At 33.8% G+C, this 16,092-nt stretch overlaps 1 protein-coding gene and 1 long non-coding RNA gene across 2 annotated transcripts; one reads left to right on the top strand and one right to left on the bottom strand.

Annotated features, from left to right (window-relative positions):
- Positions 1–675: 675 nt before the first annotated feature.
- On the top strand, positions 676–5,365 carry LOC126657458 (18S rRNA (guanine-N(7))-methyltransferase RID2). The gene is made up of 10 exons (XM_050352148.2): positions 676–815; positions 916–1,016; positions 1,186–1,261; positions 2,363–2,446; positions 2,540–2,595; positions 3,265–3,321; positions 3,758–3,807; positions 3,911–4,063; positions 4,587–4,722; positions 4,832–5,365. The coding sequence occupies exons 2-10, from the start codon at positions 918–920 to the stop codon at positions 4,994–4,996; spliced, it is 876 nt and encodes a 291-aa protein (XP_050208105.1). The 5' UTR covers positions 676–815; positions 916–917; the 3' UTR covers positions 4,997–5,365.
- A 325-nt stretch (positions 5,366–5,690) lies between these two features.
- LOC126657459 (uncharacterized) lies at positions 5,691–6,571 on the bottom strand. Its single transcript, XR_007633332.2, has 2 exons — positions 6,260–6,571; positions 5,691–6,151 (listed from the first exon to the last, which is right to left on the bottom strand). It is a non-coding gene; the product is annotated as an uncharacterized LOC126657459 (long non-coding RNA).
- Positions 6,572–16,092: the final 9,521 nt, after the last annotated feature.

The following is a 16,092-nucleotide window of genomic DNA, read 5'->3' as shown; positions in this document are numbered from 1 at the left end:
AAAATGTAAAACAAATACCTTTTATACAAAATAAAATTGATTTACGTTTTTTATTTTATTTTTTTAATTATTTTCCAGATTTTCAGGCGAGGAGGAGGAGGATTTAAACTTGCCCGAGAATAGGAGCTGTTAGTCCTTTTCTCAAGGGAGGAGCGACAACTCGCATCTTGTTCCTCGCCTGAGGAGGATCCCCCGAGAAGAGGAGCAACAGCTCATCTTTCTCAGTCGAGGAGGACTCCTCCTCCTCATTTAAAAATCAAAAAAAATTAAAAAAGTTATTTTTTTGTAAAAAGTTCATCGGTTTTTGATAGCGGGTTCACAAACCAGAGGAGTACGGTAGTGGATTTTGATTTATGTAATTTTTAATAAAATTTTAGAAACAATTAATTTTAGGATTTATTTAAATAATTTTAAAGTTGAAGGATTTATTTGTATTTCCTCAAACGGAAAAAAAGATGATATTCTATTTAATTATTTTTAATGTTTTCATCTCTAAATTAATTAAATTGTCAATTTTATTAAATTTAGTTTAGAGACGAAACATGAAAACTCAAAATATAAATTAAGTTTTTTTCCAGATCAGAGTATAAACGCAAAAAATTACAAGGTGAAGGGTTTTTAAGTAATTAGGCTAAAATAAAATAGGTATCTTATAATTTCTTCTTCCACGCCTACATCATTGATAGTATAGGTATAGTAGTTAAATTTCCCTAATTTGCTTCACTCTCTGTTCAATTGGCATCACTTGTCTGCGGCCGCCACCACCCGCAATCTCACAACGCCACAGATTCGTTTGTTTCGTTTTGCTCATTATCGTAGGGTTTTGAAGAGTTCATGTTCATTTTAATTTTTATTTGTTTGATTTTAAGTTGCTCTTTAAGTGTATTGTTTAATGTAAATTGGGTTAATTTGCAGAGATGTCAAGTCGGCCTGAATTGCTAGCGCCGCCTGAAATATTCTACGATGAGAGCGAAGCTCGTAAATACACTTCTTCTTCTCGCATTATCGAAATTCAGGTATTTCTGTTCACAGTTTTATTGATCATTTATCTCATTGTTTTTCGCAAATTTTATTTGGCTGTAAACTCAAATAAGTTCATGCTAATTTGTGATCGATTATTAGTTTTTTTTTTGAAATTAGTGTCTATGTAGTGGGTATTTGATGCATTTCTGTATTTGTTGGCAGGCAAAGCTATCAGAGAGAGCATTAGAGCTTCTTGCTTTGCCAGAAGATGGAGTCCCTAGATTACTTCTTGACATCGGTATGTTTATGTTTGTACTCCTACGCGTATGCTTGCGTGTTTTCGACGTATTCGTAAATATATCAAATTTATATTTTCAATAATTTGAGATTTTCATTAGCATGTATATATCACTGAGAAGATTGTGATTATTATACAACCTATTCTCTTTATCAAATGACATCAATGGGTCTCTCCTCCATAGATATGTAAGGCTAATCAATGAAGAGTAGGATAAAACATAAGTGTGCTGTTATTCATGTATAACTTTAATAGAACTATTTCTTCTTGCCTCTTTTTAGTACAGTTAAAACTTAAAATTACAGATTTAATGATTAGGAGAAAAATTATTGGTATTATACTAATATTTGGTTACTAGGCCATTCTTAATATCTGTTTGGATGTGGTCTTAATTATGCCTATGATTGCTGAAGTCAATGATGCACGGAAACGGAAACGGCAAGGTTTCCGAAACGGAAATGGAAACTGAGAAACGGATTTTATTCAAAATATAGGAAACGGAAACGGGTGGGGGGAACGTGTAAATAGAAAAAATATAGGGGTATATTTATAAATATTGAAAGTTAAATTTTATATATAAAAATATAACAAATATCAATAAATTCTATAAATAATAATAGGTTGAAAATTTTAGAATTATACTAAAATCCAATAAATTCCAACATACCAAAAAGATAAATTTGGTACAATTTTTTAGATTAGCATTCCTACCTCTAATTTATTAATTTTCGTTGTCAACAAAAAATACGAATTCTAATTCCGGTTCATCTAAAGTAAGGTTGACAAATTATAGGTTATATTTTTAGGACTTTTTTAACTATTTAGGATTTTTTTTTATATAGGAAACGGGTTTCCTTTTAGGAAACGAGTTTCCAACTTCTTGTATTTATGGAAACGGCCCCGAAACGTTTCCGTCGAGTTTCCGAGAGTTTCCGAAATGGAAACGTTTCCAAAACGGGGAAACTCACCCTAAATAAGGTTTCCGTGCATCATAGGCTGAAGTTCTACCTCTATTCTGGTTTCTAAGGAGCTGATTAAGTTTGGGATCTAAGAGTTGCCCAATGCTGTTCTGTCAAACTTAGCTGTTTTTGGCTTTTGCAGGTTGTGGATCAGGACTTAGTGGAGAGACACTGACTGAAAGCGGGCACCAATGGATTGGCTTTGACATTTCAGAGTCAATGCTTAGTATGTTGATACTTGGTTATTTTGATTCATTGATGTATTATGGGTTTTCTTATTGCACATAAGATGGTTGATGTTTTTACATTATGTATCTAGATGTTGCGGTAGAAAGGGAGGTCAAAGGTGATCTTTTACTTGGTGATATGGGCCAGGTATCCACCTACAATATATTTCTCTAATTAATTTCATATATCATTTAAAATTGTGATTCTTCTTGAGGATAAAATGCGTTAGACAAATTATTTATGTTTTCTTGCATGTTATACTTTTTTTCCCTTTAAGTTCGTTAATAATGGACATAAGTCACATAACTGAAAAGCCTGAGTTGTGCTATCTGCTTAATTTGTCTTCTTACAGATCTTACTTACTTTGTTTCAAAGTTAGTCTTAGTATGATATGGCTACGAGACATATAGAAATAATTATGAATAATCGAGTGTAATTTTTATTTTGTTGGCATCATGAGAAGATCTTTAGAGATGAATTTTACTTCAATATCACATTTTAGTTTTAGTACCTCAAGTCAGAAGATCAGAATTATTTGGTGCATAACCTGTGGATATGGTTTTGACATTGAGCTAATTTCTCCTTTACTTTTTCATGTTTTGCTGCACTTGGTAGTAGATGCTATAAATATGCATCTTTACTACAATTTTCTATGCAAATGACTGTGTCATAGGTGTTTGTGTATTTCCATCATCAAGAATTTCTTCAATTTTCTGCCATAACCATTTCTTAAACTTTCCTTCAATGATTTGAATATGAAATGGATATTTTCTCTTTTTCAGCTTTAATTATAGTTTTCTTTGGGTTATGTTACAGGGCTTACCTCTTCGTCCTGGTGCTATTGATGGTGCCATCAGTATCTCTGCTGTTCAGGTTGGCCTCACATATGCACTTATAGCATGAATTCTTATGCAATTGTATTAGCTGTTGAATTTTTTCTTTAAGCAAACACAATCCTGTCTTGTTGGTGACTTCCATTTTGTTTTCTTTGATTATGACTTGCTTAAAGTAAATGAACTAGCTTATAAACAGCCTACTCACGCTTTCGGTCTATCTTGATGAAGCCCTGTCATAATTGCATAATTTGTTTATATATTGTTGACTCATGAAGTGGTTAGTGTGGATAGATTTCCAGATGGCAGGTTCATTAATGTGCAGGAGATTTTTCCTCTGTCTAGCATTAGAGATATTGTTCATATATTCTTATTCATTATAACATATTGTGCTTGATAGTCAATTCTGTTATACTCTGTTGAAAGGTTTTTTCTTACTTCACAAATTATTTATCTATTATGTTTTGTGATGGCAGTGGTTATGCAATGCTGACAAGTCCTCCCATGAGCCAAGACTAAGATTGAAGTATGTCAATATCTTTGAATTATATACTGCTATTTAAATTATCAAGTGTTTTACAAACGCCTATTCTGAAATATTGTTAATTGGTTTCACAATCTCCTTTTAGGGCTTTCTTTGGATCATTATACAGATGTCTTGCAAGGGGAGCCAGAGCAGTGTTTCAAGTGTATCCAGAAAATACAGCGCAGCGTGTGTTGATTTTGAAGTCTGCAATGCAGGCGGGATTCGCTGGTGGTGTGGTTGTTGATTATCCACACAGGTATGCAGGGCTTGTATTAAAATGTATATATTAGCTTTTAAACCTAGCAACAGAGATGTTGCTGACTTGTTTAGTAGCACTTATTCAAATGCCAAGAGTTCTTAGTTTTGTATCTTGTCTTTAATCTATTACAGCTGCATTTCTCACGGCCTCTTGTTGAGCCAGTGCTCTCAAGATGATGAATTTGTTTACTGTTATTAATTTAGAAAATAAACTAAGGCACCTGCTTTTCAAAGCCAATTTATATCCTGATATTTCTTCTAGCTTGTGGCATGGAAGTTGGTTTTATTTTAGGAAAACTAGTTTTGAATCAATTTCCATAGTTATACAGATTACTGAATACACTCAGAACTTATATGTAGCATTACTGTAAATGAGATTTCCATGTAAAATCCGCAAAAGGTAATTTATTGTTCATTTGTTCGAGTTGCAGGTCATTAGTGGCATTGCATATGATAATGTGTTCCTTATTGTGTTTTTAATTCAGTGGATTACTAATCCTTATATTATCTTTCTACCACAGCACCAAAAGCAGGAAAGAATATCTGGTCCTCACTTGTGGACCACCATCCACAACCACGGCTGCGCCTAACGGAAAAGGTGAAGATGGAGAAAGCTACTCTGAAGATGACAGCAGTGAAAATGAAGAAAATGAGACTGTGAGTAGCTTGATTTGCTTCATACTACTCTTTAATTGGCTGTATTGTAAGTGATATTAGGGTATTGTTTTTGGTGACTAACTATTGTTTGCGAATATGGGTCTATCAGGTTCGCTTTGGAGACAGGCGGAGACCTAAAAAAAGACAAAAAGTAACCAAGAAAGGGAAGGGAAGAGAGTGGGTGTTAAGGAAAAAGGAGCAAATGAGAAGTAAAGGAAATACTGTGCGTCCCGACACCAAATACACTGCTAGAAAACGCAAGGCTCGGTTTTAATACTCTATTGTTTAAAACTTTAGGTTGTTGATATTCTATATTATGGAGTTAAACGCATACTGCCTGCTCTGTAATTTGAATAGCCCCTTAACTTCTCTATCTTTTTCAAGACTCTGGTCCTGTGCCCTAAGATCGTCGTCTACATCAAATATGAGAATGTTGGGAGATTGGTGACCACTTCTGAATAGAGCTGCAGTCTGCTGAAGGATCATGTGGAAATAGATTTTTGAATTGAGTTTTGAGTAGGTGAGAAGTGATGAGAAAATTACTAAAGTTTTGAGTATAAAACGATACTGACATATTCATAAATGGCACTTTCGATGTATTTTTATTTCTTTCGTTGAAAAAATCCGTATGCCCATTAGCTCATGCCTTTGCTGTTTATTTTTTGATGGAAATTCCCTTGGCTGTTATTGTTGCATGCAATGCTACAATAACCATCATATTGTTGAAAAAAAATGATGCGAGTGAAAGTGGAAGAAATGAAGGATGCCACTTTGTGAATATATTTTGTTAAGCTCATAAATTGTAGCCTCTTCTTTCCTATATTCCATATTGTAGAGTGCCGCTCTTAATAAAGCCATTATTGGAACAATGAACGCTAGGCTGGTTTAGTAGATGAATAAGCTTGCTGCAGATTAATTAGCATTAATCATCACTTTATGCTATACTAAAACATGCTTAAACAATAAAATTAAAACTGAAAACAACACAATGACATTTTTTTACGAAAAAAAAGTTATAACTAAAAGGTTTTGAAGTTTTAAAAGTGTTTACAAAAATGAAAAATAAACATCAAGACATAAAATTCGCTAGGTTTCTATACCACAATTAGAGGTCCCGTGCTACAATGCATGGAAACTCCATTGTATGAATGTTTATGCATTTTGGGCTTACCGATTTTTATTTTTATTTTCACATTTGAAAGTTTTCATTTCTATGCAATCTAGATCTTACATGGAAAATGTTGCTTGTTTTCAAATCTCTATGGATAATCTTCAACCTTGAATCTTGATGCAGATAAAGAAGCCCTCAAGAAACCTCCATAATGATGTTAAACCGCATCCCCCAATTAAGAAGAATACTTAGTTTTTGGTCTGAACCAAAACAAGGCAGATCTATGCTCTTCTTGTCTTCTTCTTTGGGTTTTCTCTTCTACAAGGAGGAAAGAGAAGTATCCTCATTTTTTTTTAATGTTAAAATGAACACTTGAACATGGGAATGCAAAATATTAGATATTGCTACATGTGATAAGATATTCACCAGAAGAACAATTCAATGCTGAACCATCCCATTGGAAGTTGGCATTGCTTACAGGGGCGGATCCATGGGGAGGGTCAGAAGGGTCGGCCGACCATCCTCGCCTGACATTTAAAATAATTTACAGATTTGTTCTTGTAGGGGCGGTTATAATCGCCCTATAAACCGCCCGTACAAGTGTTAGGGAACACAAAAATTCCGACCCTCTTAAGTTGGAGTTCCGATTCCGCCCCTGATTGCATAGGCATCTTTGGTGCTAAATATGTCCAATTCTTAAAATCTACAGAAGTATTGAAGCTTGGCTCAAGAGTGGAATCTAACTTATCTCTGTTTCATTCATACCTTGTGATAGTAGATTCAGAAATCTCATATGGTGGGGTCCATTGTATACTAAAATTTAAAATTGTATAATAATATAGATTTTCAATAAAATATTAAAAAAATTATAATTATTCTCAACGGATTTTTATTTTGTGAAAATATTTGATATTTACTCATACAATTAAATATATTGTTCTTTTATATACGCTATTAAACGATATTTCAGCCACTCATCACTCATTATACTTTTTAAATTACTCTTTATTAGTCTTGTTGTATGTATGTATTTGTTCAAGTGTCGAGTCAGACAATTGAAAAATTAAAAACTTATTAAATTTCATTATGAATAATCTTATTATTGTAGCTCTCAATATAATTTATTGAAAAAATGTTTTTTGAAAATTAATTGTTAAATAAACATAACTAATAATTGATTTTAATAAGAGGTAGCAAAATTATACATATATCTTAATATTTAATTTTAATTACTTAAGCTCTTATTTATACTCGACAAATTCCATTATTTTTCAAATTTATAATTTACATTGTCATCGTACAACATTCATTTTTAGCATATATTTTATAATTTTGATATAAGACATGCAATCATTCAGGGTTAAACTGTTTTCTATTAGTATTTTAATTTTAAAAGAGGGTTAAACTGTTTTCTATTAGTATTTTAATTTTAAAAGTGTATCAAATTATATGATGCATAAGTTTTGATACAATCTTTACTAGCAAGCTAGAATGCTTCATGAATTGATTTACATTAAGAGAAAATTATTTCAAGAGCCCTCACATAAGTTGTAATTTACAATTTACTATCTTTTGTTTGAAAATCAAGCGATTTGATATCTCACTTTCAATTTCGTTAACAATTAGAGGCTTTTAGTTCCGTTAACAATTTGGTACTCACTTTCAAACCATTTGGTACCTCACTTTCAATTAGGTTAACGATTTGGTATCTCACTTTTAATTATATTAACAATTTGGTACTCAAATTTAACAAAAAGTTTAAATTGTTTGCATAATTAAAAGTGTTTGTGTAGACACCTATTTCCCGGACAGGTAAAAAGTGATAAGGGACTGAAGCGTCCAATGATGATTTTCAGAGAAATCTGTTCGGGTGACGAGCTATCGATTTGCTTGCTAGAATGCAAGCAGGCGTAATCTGTGCACAACTACAAACTTGGAGGATTAAAACGTAATTAGGCATAAATAGCCCATAAAATCCAAAGAGATTGTAGTCTAAATTCAAAAATTGGACTAATTGCAATGTCTTAGAAGTTTATAGGCCAATTTGCAAGTTTTGTGGACCGGAATTGACCATGACCAAACCTATAGAGTTTTAATAGCCTTTTTGACACTTTTAGGCACCAAAATAGATTTTTAGCGCTTTTTTAATTAGCTAGCAAGTTCAAATCCGAAAATTAAAAGAAAAAATAATTAAATAGAGTTTAAAGCTAATACTAATACTTCATGGCATATCTCTTAGCAGTTTAAACCTTAGAAGACTCTAAGCTAACCCTAGTTCACCCATTCCCTTATAAATTCAACCTTTAACGAGTCTGGCTAAAGGTGGCACACAAACCCTAGAAAAAGACACAGAAAATTTGGCCCCCTCCCTTAGAATAGATATAGCCGAAAATCACACACCACACACACACAAAATCGCACTAATTACCGGTCCTAAAATATTAATACATTGTTAATTCTCCAAGAACGCAGAAACAGTATCAGACTCGAAGCTGGATTCCGCATCCACTCCGCTAGCAAACGAGCTAAGGACTGGTAATTCTGAGGACCCTTTAATTAGTCTCTTTAATTTTCCATTAATATATATGCCATAATCATTATATATGCTGTAATTATGGAATTTAGGATGTATGAAGTTTATTTGCCAATTTTAGCCACACAATTGCCATGCTAGATTTAATAATTAAATTATTAAATTGTCTTGAAATCGATGAATAAGCATGTTAATGACTGATTTAATGTGTTTAATATATTTAAATACGCAAACACAGTTCATTAGAGATCCTAGGATGCATGTTTGGTATGTTTTTGAGCTTATTTGCCATAAAAAAACTATTTTCGAAGTTGCTGCAAATTTTATATTTTTTTGTTTAACTCAGTTTTAAACACTCAATAAATGCCATATTTGAATTTTTTTGTTCAATTTTATGTGGTTTTTGTTAATGATATGCACTAGGTCAATCATGTTTGACCATGTTTTGACTTTATCATTTTATTATTTATTGATTGGCAGTTTTTATCATTTTATATTAATGATTAAAATACTTGAATGGTTAATTCTTTCTAAGGTCATCGAGTATGTGACTTGATAGTAGAACCCTTAGCTTTAATAAAATAATTATATACCATCTATCCCTAGTCTTAATAGAACATTGAGACTAGTATGATGTTGACTGATGATTATGTTTTACTAATCATGTATATGAGATATTAAGTCAAATCATAGGTGCTATTTGAGAAATAAGGCACTGGATGACCCACTGTGAGAATACTACATAGATCACTGTCATAAGTAATTCTCATTACAGTTCTATTAGTATAATCCTTTGACCTTGAAATCATCAAGGATTTCTACATAGCTATTTCATATTTTGATACAGTCTTACATTATCTTTAACAGGATAATGGAATAGATTGTCATTGGATATGAAAGTAATTATGTGAGAAATGTGAGTGACTGAGAAAGAATTTGTCCCTCATTTATTTGAGTAAGATATCTATGGGCCCCTTGAAGAAGATAGACTGAAGAAAATGCATGGCCATGCTAATTGATAAAAGGTTATCATTTTCAGTCTACTTAGAGTCAAGAAACTAATGATTGAATGTTATAAGGATGACATAACTATGCCTTATATTCAATCTGGATATCGAGAGACAAAGGGATTAAAATATTATTGTAAATGGTTAAATCGGATTATCGATATTCATATAACTTGGGTAGTCATAATGTCTTGCTAGAGGCCACTTATGACTTGTGGGCTGAAATAGGGATTTCGAGCCTACTGCCAACGTTATATGAACCTACAGGGTCGCACACTAAGAACAGGCCCAAAACAGTTATGGGTTGTACAAGTCCAATGTGATTAAGTGATTAATTATATATATATATAATTCGTAATATATATATTAATAAATATATATATTAATTCGAAATTTAAGGATAAGTGTTTTCCTTAATTTATTATTTTTGGAAGATAATAAATATAGTAATTAATATATATGGATAATTATCAAAAAGGAATTTTTGATAAACATAAACTTGTAGAATTGCAATGAGATTGAAATTCGAATTTGTCTAAAACCCTAGTGTTATTTATCACTATAAATACTCATTAAGCAATTGGTTTGAGGATCACGAAATTCATTATTCACTAAATCACTAAAATTCGAAATTGCTTGTGAAGCAATAGTGCTAGCACACAAGCACTAGTTTTGGCTAAGGTCTGTTCGTGTGGATACTCGTAGAGGACGCATTCTTTTGGAGGCGTTTCTGATCCGAGGCCAGGTATCACCAAAGTGAACCACCTCCTTCCTTCCTACATTACTGTTGAATTCGACATACAAGTAAGTAATTATTCTGTTAATTCGAATTACATGGATCTTGGTTTGGGTTTTTAGATAAATTTTTGAAATTCCGCTAGTCGGTTAGCGGGACCACCGCCTGGGGCTCTGCCCCCGGGCCCCGCCAGGGGCGCTGCCCCTTGGACCCCGCTTGGGGCGCTGCCCCCAGACCCCGCCAAGGGGCCGCGCCCCTTGGACCCCGCTGATACACCCCATTAAGGACCGTTATCCTTTTAAGCCGGCGTGTTTTTGTCATGTATTTTATTTTAATACTTTAATGATAAATTTTAAATATGATTTAAATTATCATGAATAACATATTTATATGATTGATGTTAAATATGATTTAAAATAGTAAAATAATATGTTTTTAATGTTTATCTTATTGGTTATATGCTTTGCATGATTATTTTACATGTGATAAGATAGGATAACTAAATAGGATAAATAACAAACCCTTATTTAATATTAAGTCTTCAATATACCTCCCATTGTAATAACACTTATCAAGACTTAGATTGCTATGTATAGGCTATGCCAAAGCATGATGTATAAAGTCATCTAAGTAAGATAAGTTGGATAAAAGTGATATCCATATGTTTGATTTGGTTAGACTTAACTAGGTTATCAAAATAGTTTTGAACCTAGGGTATAAGATAGAATATCAAGACTACATGTGATGTTAATATTCTATGTTCAAGAATTGCATGAGATGTAATTGGTAAAGTGTTACCTACCTAAATAAACCACACTTAAAGTGATAAGCCAAAGCTTACTTGAAGTAGGGTGAAATATGGATCTTGTCCCACTATTATTTTTCAATTGTTGAAATTAACATTAAGGATTTTTATATGAATTATGGATATATGTTGTGGGAATTTTATTGTGCCTTTTATTAAATGCTACTTGTATATTTATTGTTGTAGAGATGGCTACAAACACTACACCTACTTCATCAGTGTGATCAATCCTTGAGAAGGATAAGCTCAATGGAACTAACTTTCTGGACTGGTGCAGAAAACTAAGAATTGTTCTTAGGCAAGAAAGAAAGGAATATATCCTTGATCAACCCCTCCCTGAGGAACCAGCTCCTGCTGCTACTAGAGCTCAAAGGGATGCTTATACGAAGCATCTCAATGACTCTACTGATGTCACTTGCATTATGCTTGGATGTATGGAGAATGAACTCCAAAAGCAAATGATGGAATTGGATGCGAACATCATGATTACTGATCTCATGGAAATGTTCCAAGAGAGAGCAAGAATTGAAAGGTTCAATACCATCAAGGATTTGCTTTCTTGCAAGTTGACTATTAGCGGCTTAGTTAGTCCTCATGTTTTGAAGATGAAGGGTCATCTTGAACATTTGGACAGGCTCGGTCTCCCAATTGCCCAAGAGTTGGCTACAGACATTATTCTCCAATCTTTGCCTGAGGCTTATGATGGTTTCATCATGAACTTCAATATGCATAATATGGAGAAGACCACCACAGAGTTGCATGGGATGCTTCAAACTGCTGAAAAGAACATCAAGAATGAGATTAAGGATGTTCTTATGGTCAACAAGGGAAAGGGTATGAAAAGGTCTGGTAAGGGCAAGGGAAAGGCTTTCAAGAAGTCTAAACCCAAGTCCAAGCCCAAGACCAAGGATGAACCCAAAGCAAAACCGCCAAAGGAAGGAACTTGCTTTTTCTGCAAGGAACCTGGACATTGGAAAAGGAATTGCAAGAAATATCTGGATGATCTGAAGAAGAACAAGGGTGGTGAGACTACCACTTCAGGTATTCATGTTATAGAAATTAATCTTTCTACTTCTGATTCATGGGTATTAGATACTGGATCTGGATCTCACATTTGTACTAATGTGCAGGGTCTCAAAAGGAGTAGAAGTTTGACAAAAGGCGAAGTGGACCTACGAGTTGGCAATGGAGCAAGAGTTGCTGCTTTAGCTGTAGGGACTTATGAGTTATCTTTGCCTAGTGGACTTATTTTATCTTTGAACAATTGTTATTATGTACCTACCATGTGTAGGAATATTATTTCTGTTTCTTGTTTGGACAAGGATGGTTTTGAATTTATTATTAGGAATAATAAATGCAGTATTTCGCATAATAACATTCTTTATGGATATGCTCCACGCAGTAGTGGTCTTTATATTTTAAATGTTGAAGACACTAATGAAAAATCAATCTATAACATCAATGCTAAGAAGTTTAAGTCAAATGATTTAAACTCTACTTATCTCTGGCATTGTCGTTTAGGCCATATAAATGAGAAACGCATATCAAAACTTCAAAGAGATGGACTTTTGAATTCATTTGATTATGAATCATTTGAAACATGTGAATCTTGTCTAATGGGCAAAATGACAAAAACACCTTTTATTGGACAAGGTGAAAGAGCTAAAAACTTATTGGGCCTTATACATACAGATGTATTAAGTACAAATGCTAGAGGTGGATTTCAGTACTTCATTACTTTTACTGATGATCTCAGTAGATATGGTTATGTTTATCTGATGAAACATAAATCTGAATCTTTTGAAAAGTTCAAAATATTTAAGAATGAAGTACAAAATCAACTTGGTAAAAATATTAAAACACTAAGATCTGATCGAGGTGGTGAATATTTAAGCCAAGAATTTGTAGATCATCTAAGAGATTGTGGGATCGTTTCTCAATTGACTCCATCTGGAACACCACAATGGAATGGTGTGTCTGAACGGAGAAATCGAACTCTATTGGATATGGTTCGATCAATGATGAGTCAAACTGATCTTCCAATCTCATTTTGGGGTTATGCTTTAGAAACCGCTGCATTCATTTTGAATAGAGTTCCATCAAAGGCAGTTGAAAAGACACCATATGAGATATGGACTGGAAAAACTCCTAGTTTGTCTTTTCTTAAGATTTGGGGATGTCAAGCTTATGTGAAGCGACTAATTTCAGATAAATTAGCACCCAAATCTGACAAATGCCTTTTTGTAGGATATCCTAAAGAAACTAAAGGATATTACTTCTACAATGCTTATGAGAACAAAGTGTTTGTTGCTCGAAATGGTATCTTTTTGGAAAAAGAATTTATTTCCAAAGGAACCAGTGGGAGTACAGTACAACTTGAAGAAATTCAAGAACCACAAAATAGCATTGTACCAAGTATGGAACCTCAAAAGAATCAACAAGCAATTGCTGAACCAGTACAAGTACCACAAGGCCAAAGGAGGTCTGATAGGACACGTCATAATCCTATGAGATATGGATTTCTCATTACTGAGAACAATGATATGATGATTGTGGATCAAGAAGAACCCACATCCTATCAAGAGGCCATAAATAGTCCTGACTCTGAAAAATGGCTCGAAGCCATGAGATCTGAAATGCAATCCATGTATGATAATCAAGTTTGGACCTTGATTGACCCAACAGATGGTGTAAAAACTATTGGGTGCAAATGGGTCTTCAAAATGAAGACTGACATGGATGGAAATGTGCATACCTATAAAGCAAGACTAGTTGCAAAAGGTTTCAGACAAATACATGGTATAGACTATGATGAAACCTTTTCACCAGTTGCTATGCTCAAATCCATTCGAATTCTCCTTGCCATAGCTGCATATTATGACTATGAGATATGGCAAATGGATGTCAAAACAGCGTTTCTTAATGGAAACTTACTTGAGGATGTGTACATGACACAACCTGAGGGTTTTGCCAGTCCAGAGAATTCTGGAAAGGTTTGCAAGCTTCAAAGATCCATTTATGGATTAAAGCAAGCTTCTCGGAGTTGGAATCTTCGTTTTGATGAAGCAATCAAAGAGTTTGGATTCATCAAGAATGAAGATGAACCTTGTGTGTACAAGAAGGTTAGTGGGAGCGCGATTGTTTTCTTAGTGCTTTATGTTGATGACATACTACTCATTGGAAACGACATTCCCATACTGCAAAATGTTAAATCATGGTTAGGGAAGTGTTTTTCAATGAAAGACTTGGGCGATGCTGCTTATATATTAGGCATCAAGATCTATAGAGATAGATCTAGAAGACTCATTGGCCTAAGTCAAAGCACTTATGTTGATAAGGTATTAAACAGGTTTAGTATGCAAGACTCCAAGAGAGGATTCTTGCCAATGTCACATGGCATCAGTCTCAGCAAGACTCAGTGTCCTAAGACACAGGATGAGCGAGACCGCATGAGTAAGATTCCATATGCTTCTGCTATTGGATCTATCATGTATGCAATGTTGTGCACTCGACCTGATGTCTCGTATGCTTTGAGTACAACAAGCAGATACCAGTCAAATCCAGGTGAAAGTCATTGGGCAGCAGTTAAGAACATCCTTAAGTACTTGAGAAGAACCAAGGATGCATTCTTGCTATATGGTGGTCAGGAAGATGAGCTGATTGTAAAGGGTTACACAGACGCTAGCTTCCAAACTGACATTGATGATTATAAATCACAGCCAGGATATGTGTTTTGTTTGAATGGAGGTGCTTTCAGCTGGAAGAGCTCGAAGCAGGACACCGTTGCTGATTCTACAACAGAAGCTGAGTATATAGCTGCTTCTGACGCAGCTAAGGAGGCTGTTTGGATCAAAAAGTTCATAACTGGATTAGGAGTTGTTCCTAGTATATCCGATCCAGTGAACTTGTTATGTGATAACAATGGGGCCATAGCACAAGCAAAGGAGCCCAGATCACATCAGCGATCCAAACACATACTTAGACGTTATCATCTCATTCGAGAAATCATTGAGAGATGAGACGTGAAGATATGCAGAGTTTTGACAAATGATAATGTTGCTGATCCGCTAACTAAGGCTCTTCCACAGCCTAAGCATGAGAGTCATACTAGGTCCATGGGAATTAGATTTAATGTAGATTGGGCCTAGTGCAAGTGGGAGATTGTTAGTGATATGCACTAGGTCAATCATGTTTGACCATGTTTTGACTTTATCATTTTATTATTTATTGATTGGCAGTTTTTATCATTTTATATTAATGATTAAAATACTTGAATGGTTAATTCTTTCTAAGGTCATCGAGTATGTGACTTGATAGTAGAACCCTTAGGTTTAATAAAAGAATTATATACCATCTATCCCTAGTCTTAATAGAACATTGAGACTAGTATGATGTTGACTGATGATTATGTTTTACTAATCATGTATATGAGATATTAAGTCAAATCATAGGTGCTATTTGAGAAATAAGGCACTGGATGACCCACTGTGAGAATACTACATAGATCACTGTCATAAGTAATTCTCATTACAGTTCTATTAGTATAATCCTTTGACCTTGAAATCATCAAGGATTTCTACATAGCTATTTCATATTTTGATACAGTCTTACATTATTTTTAACATGATAATGGAATAGATTGTCATTGGATATGAAAGTAACTATGTGAGAAATGTGAGTGACTGAGAAGGAATTTGTCCCTCATTTATTTGAGTAAGATATCTATGGGCCCCTTGAAGAAGATAGACTGAAGAAAATGCATGGCCATGCTAATTGATAAAAGGTTATCATTTTCAGTCTACTTAGAGTCAAGAAACTAATGATTGAATGTTATAAGGATGACATAACTATGCCTTATATTCAATCTGGATATCGAGAGACAAAGGGATTAAAATATTATTGTAAATGGTTAAATCGGATTATCGATATCATATAACTTGGGTAGTCATAATGTCTTGCTAGAGGCCACTTATGACTTGTGGGCTGAAATAAGGATTTCGAGCCTACTGCCAACGTTATATGAACCTACAGGGTCGCACACTAAGAACAGGCCCAAAACAGTTATGGGTTGTACAAGCCCAATGTGATTAAGTGATTAATTATATATATATATATATATATATATATATATATATATATATATATATAATTCGTAATATATATATATTAATAAATATA

This window comes from Mercurialis annua, linkage group LG7, assembly GCF_937616625.2.
Source record: "Mercurialis annua linkage group LG7, ddMerAnnu1.2, whole genome shotgun sequence".
Lineage (NCBI taxonomy): Eukaryota > Viridiplantae > Streptophyta > Magnoliopsida > Malpighiales > Euphorbiaceae > Mercurialis > Mercurialis annua.
Note: the sequence above shows the minus strand (reverse complement) of the source record. Positions and strands in the feature narration are given on the sequence as shown.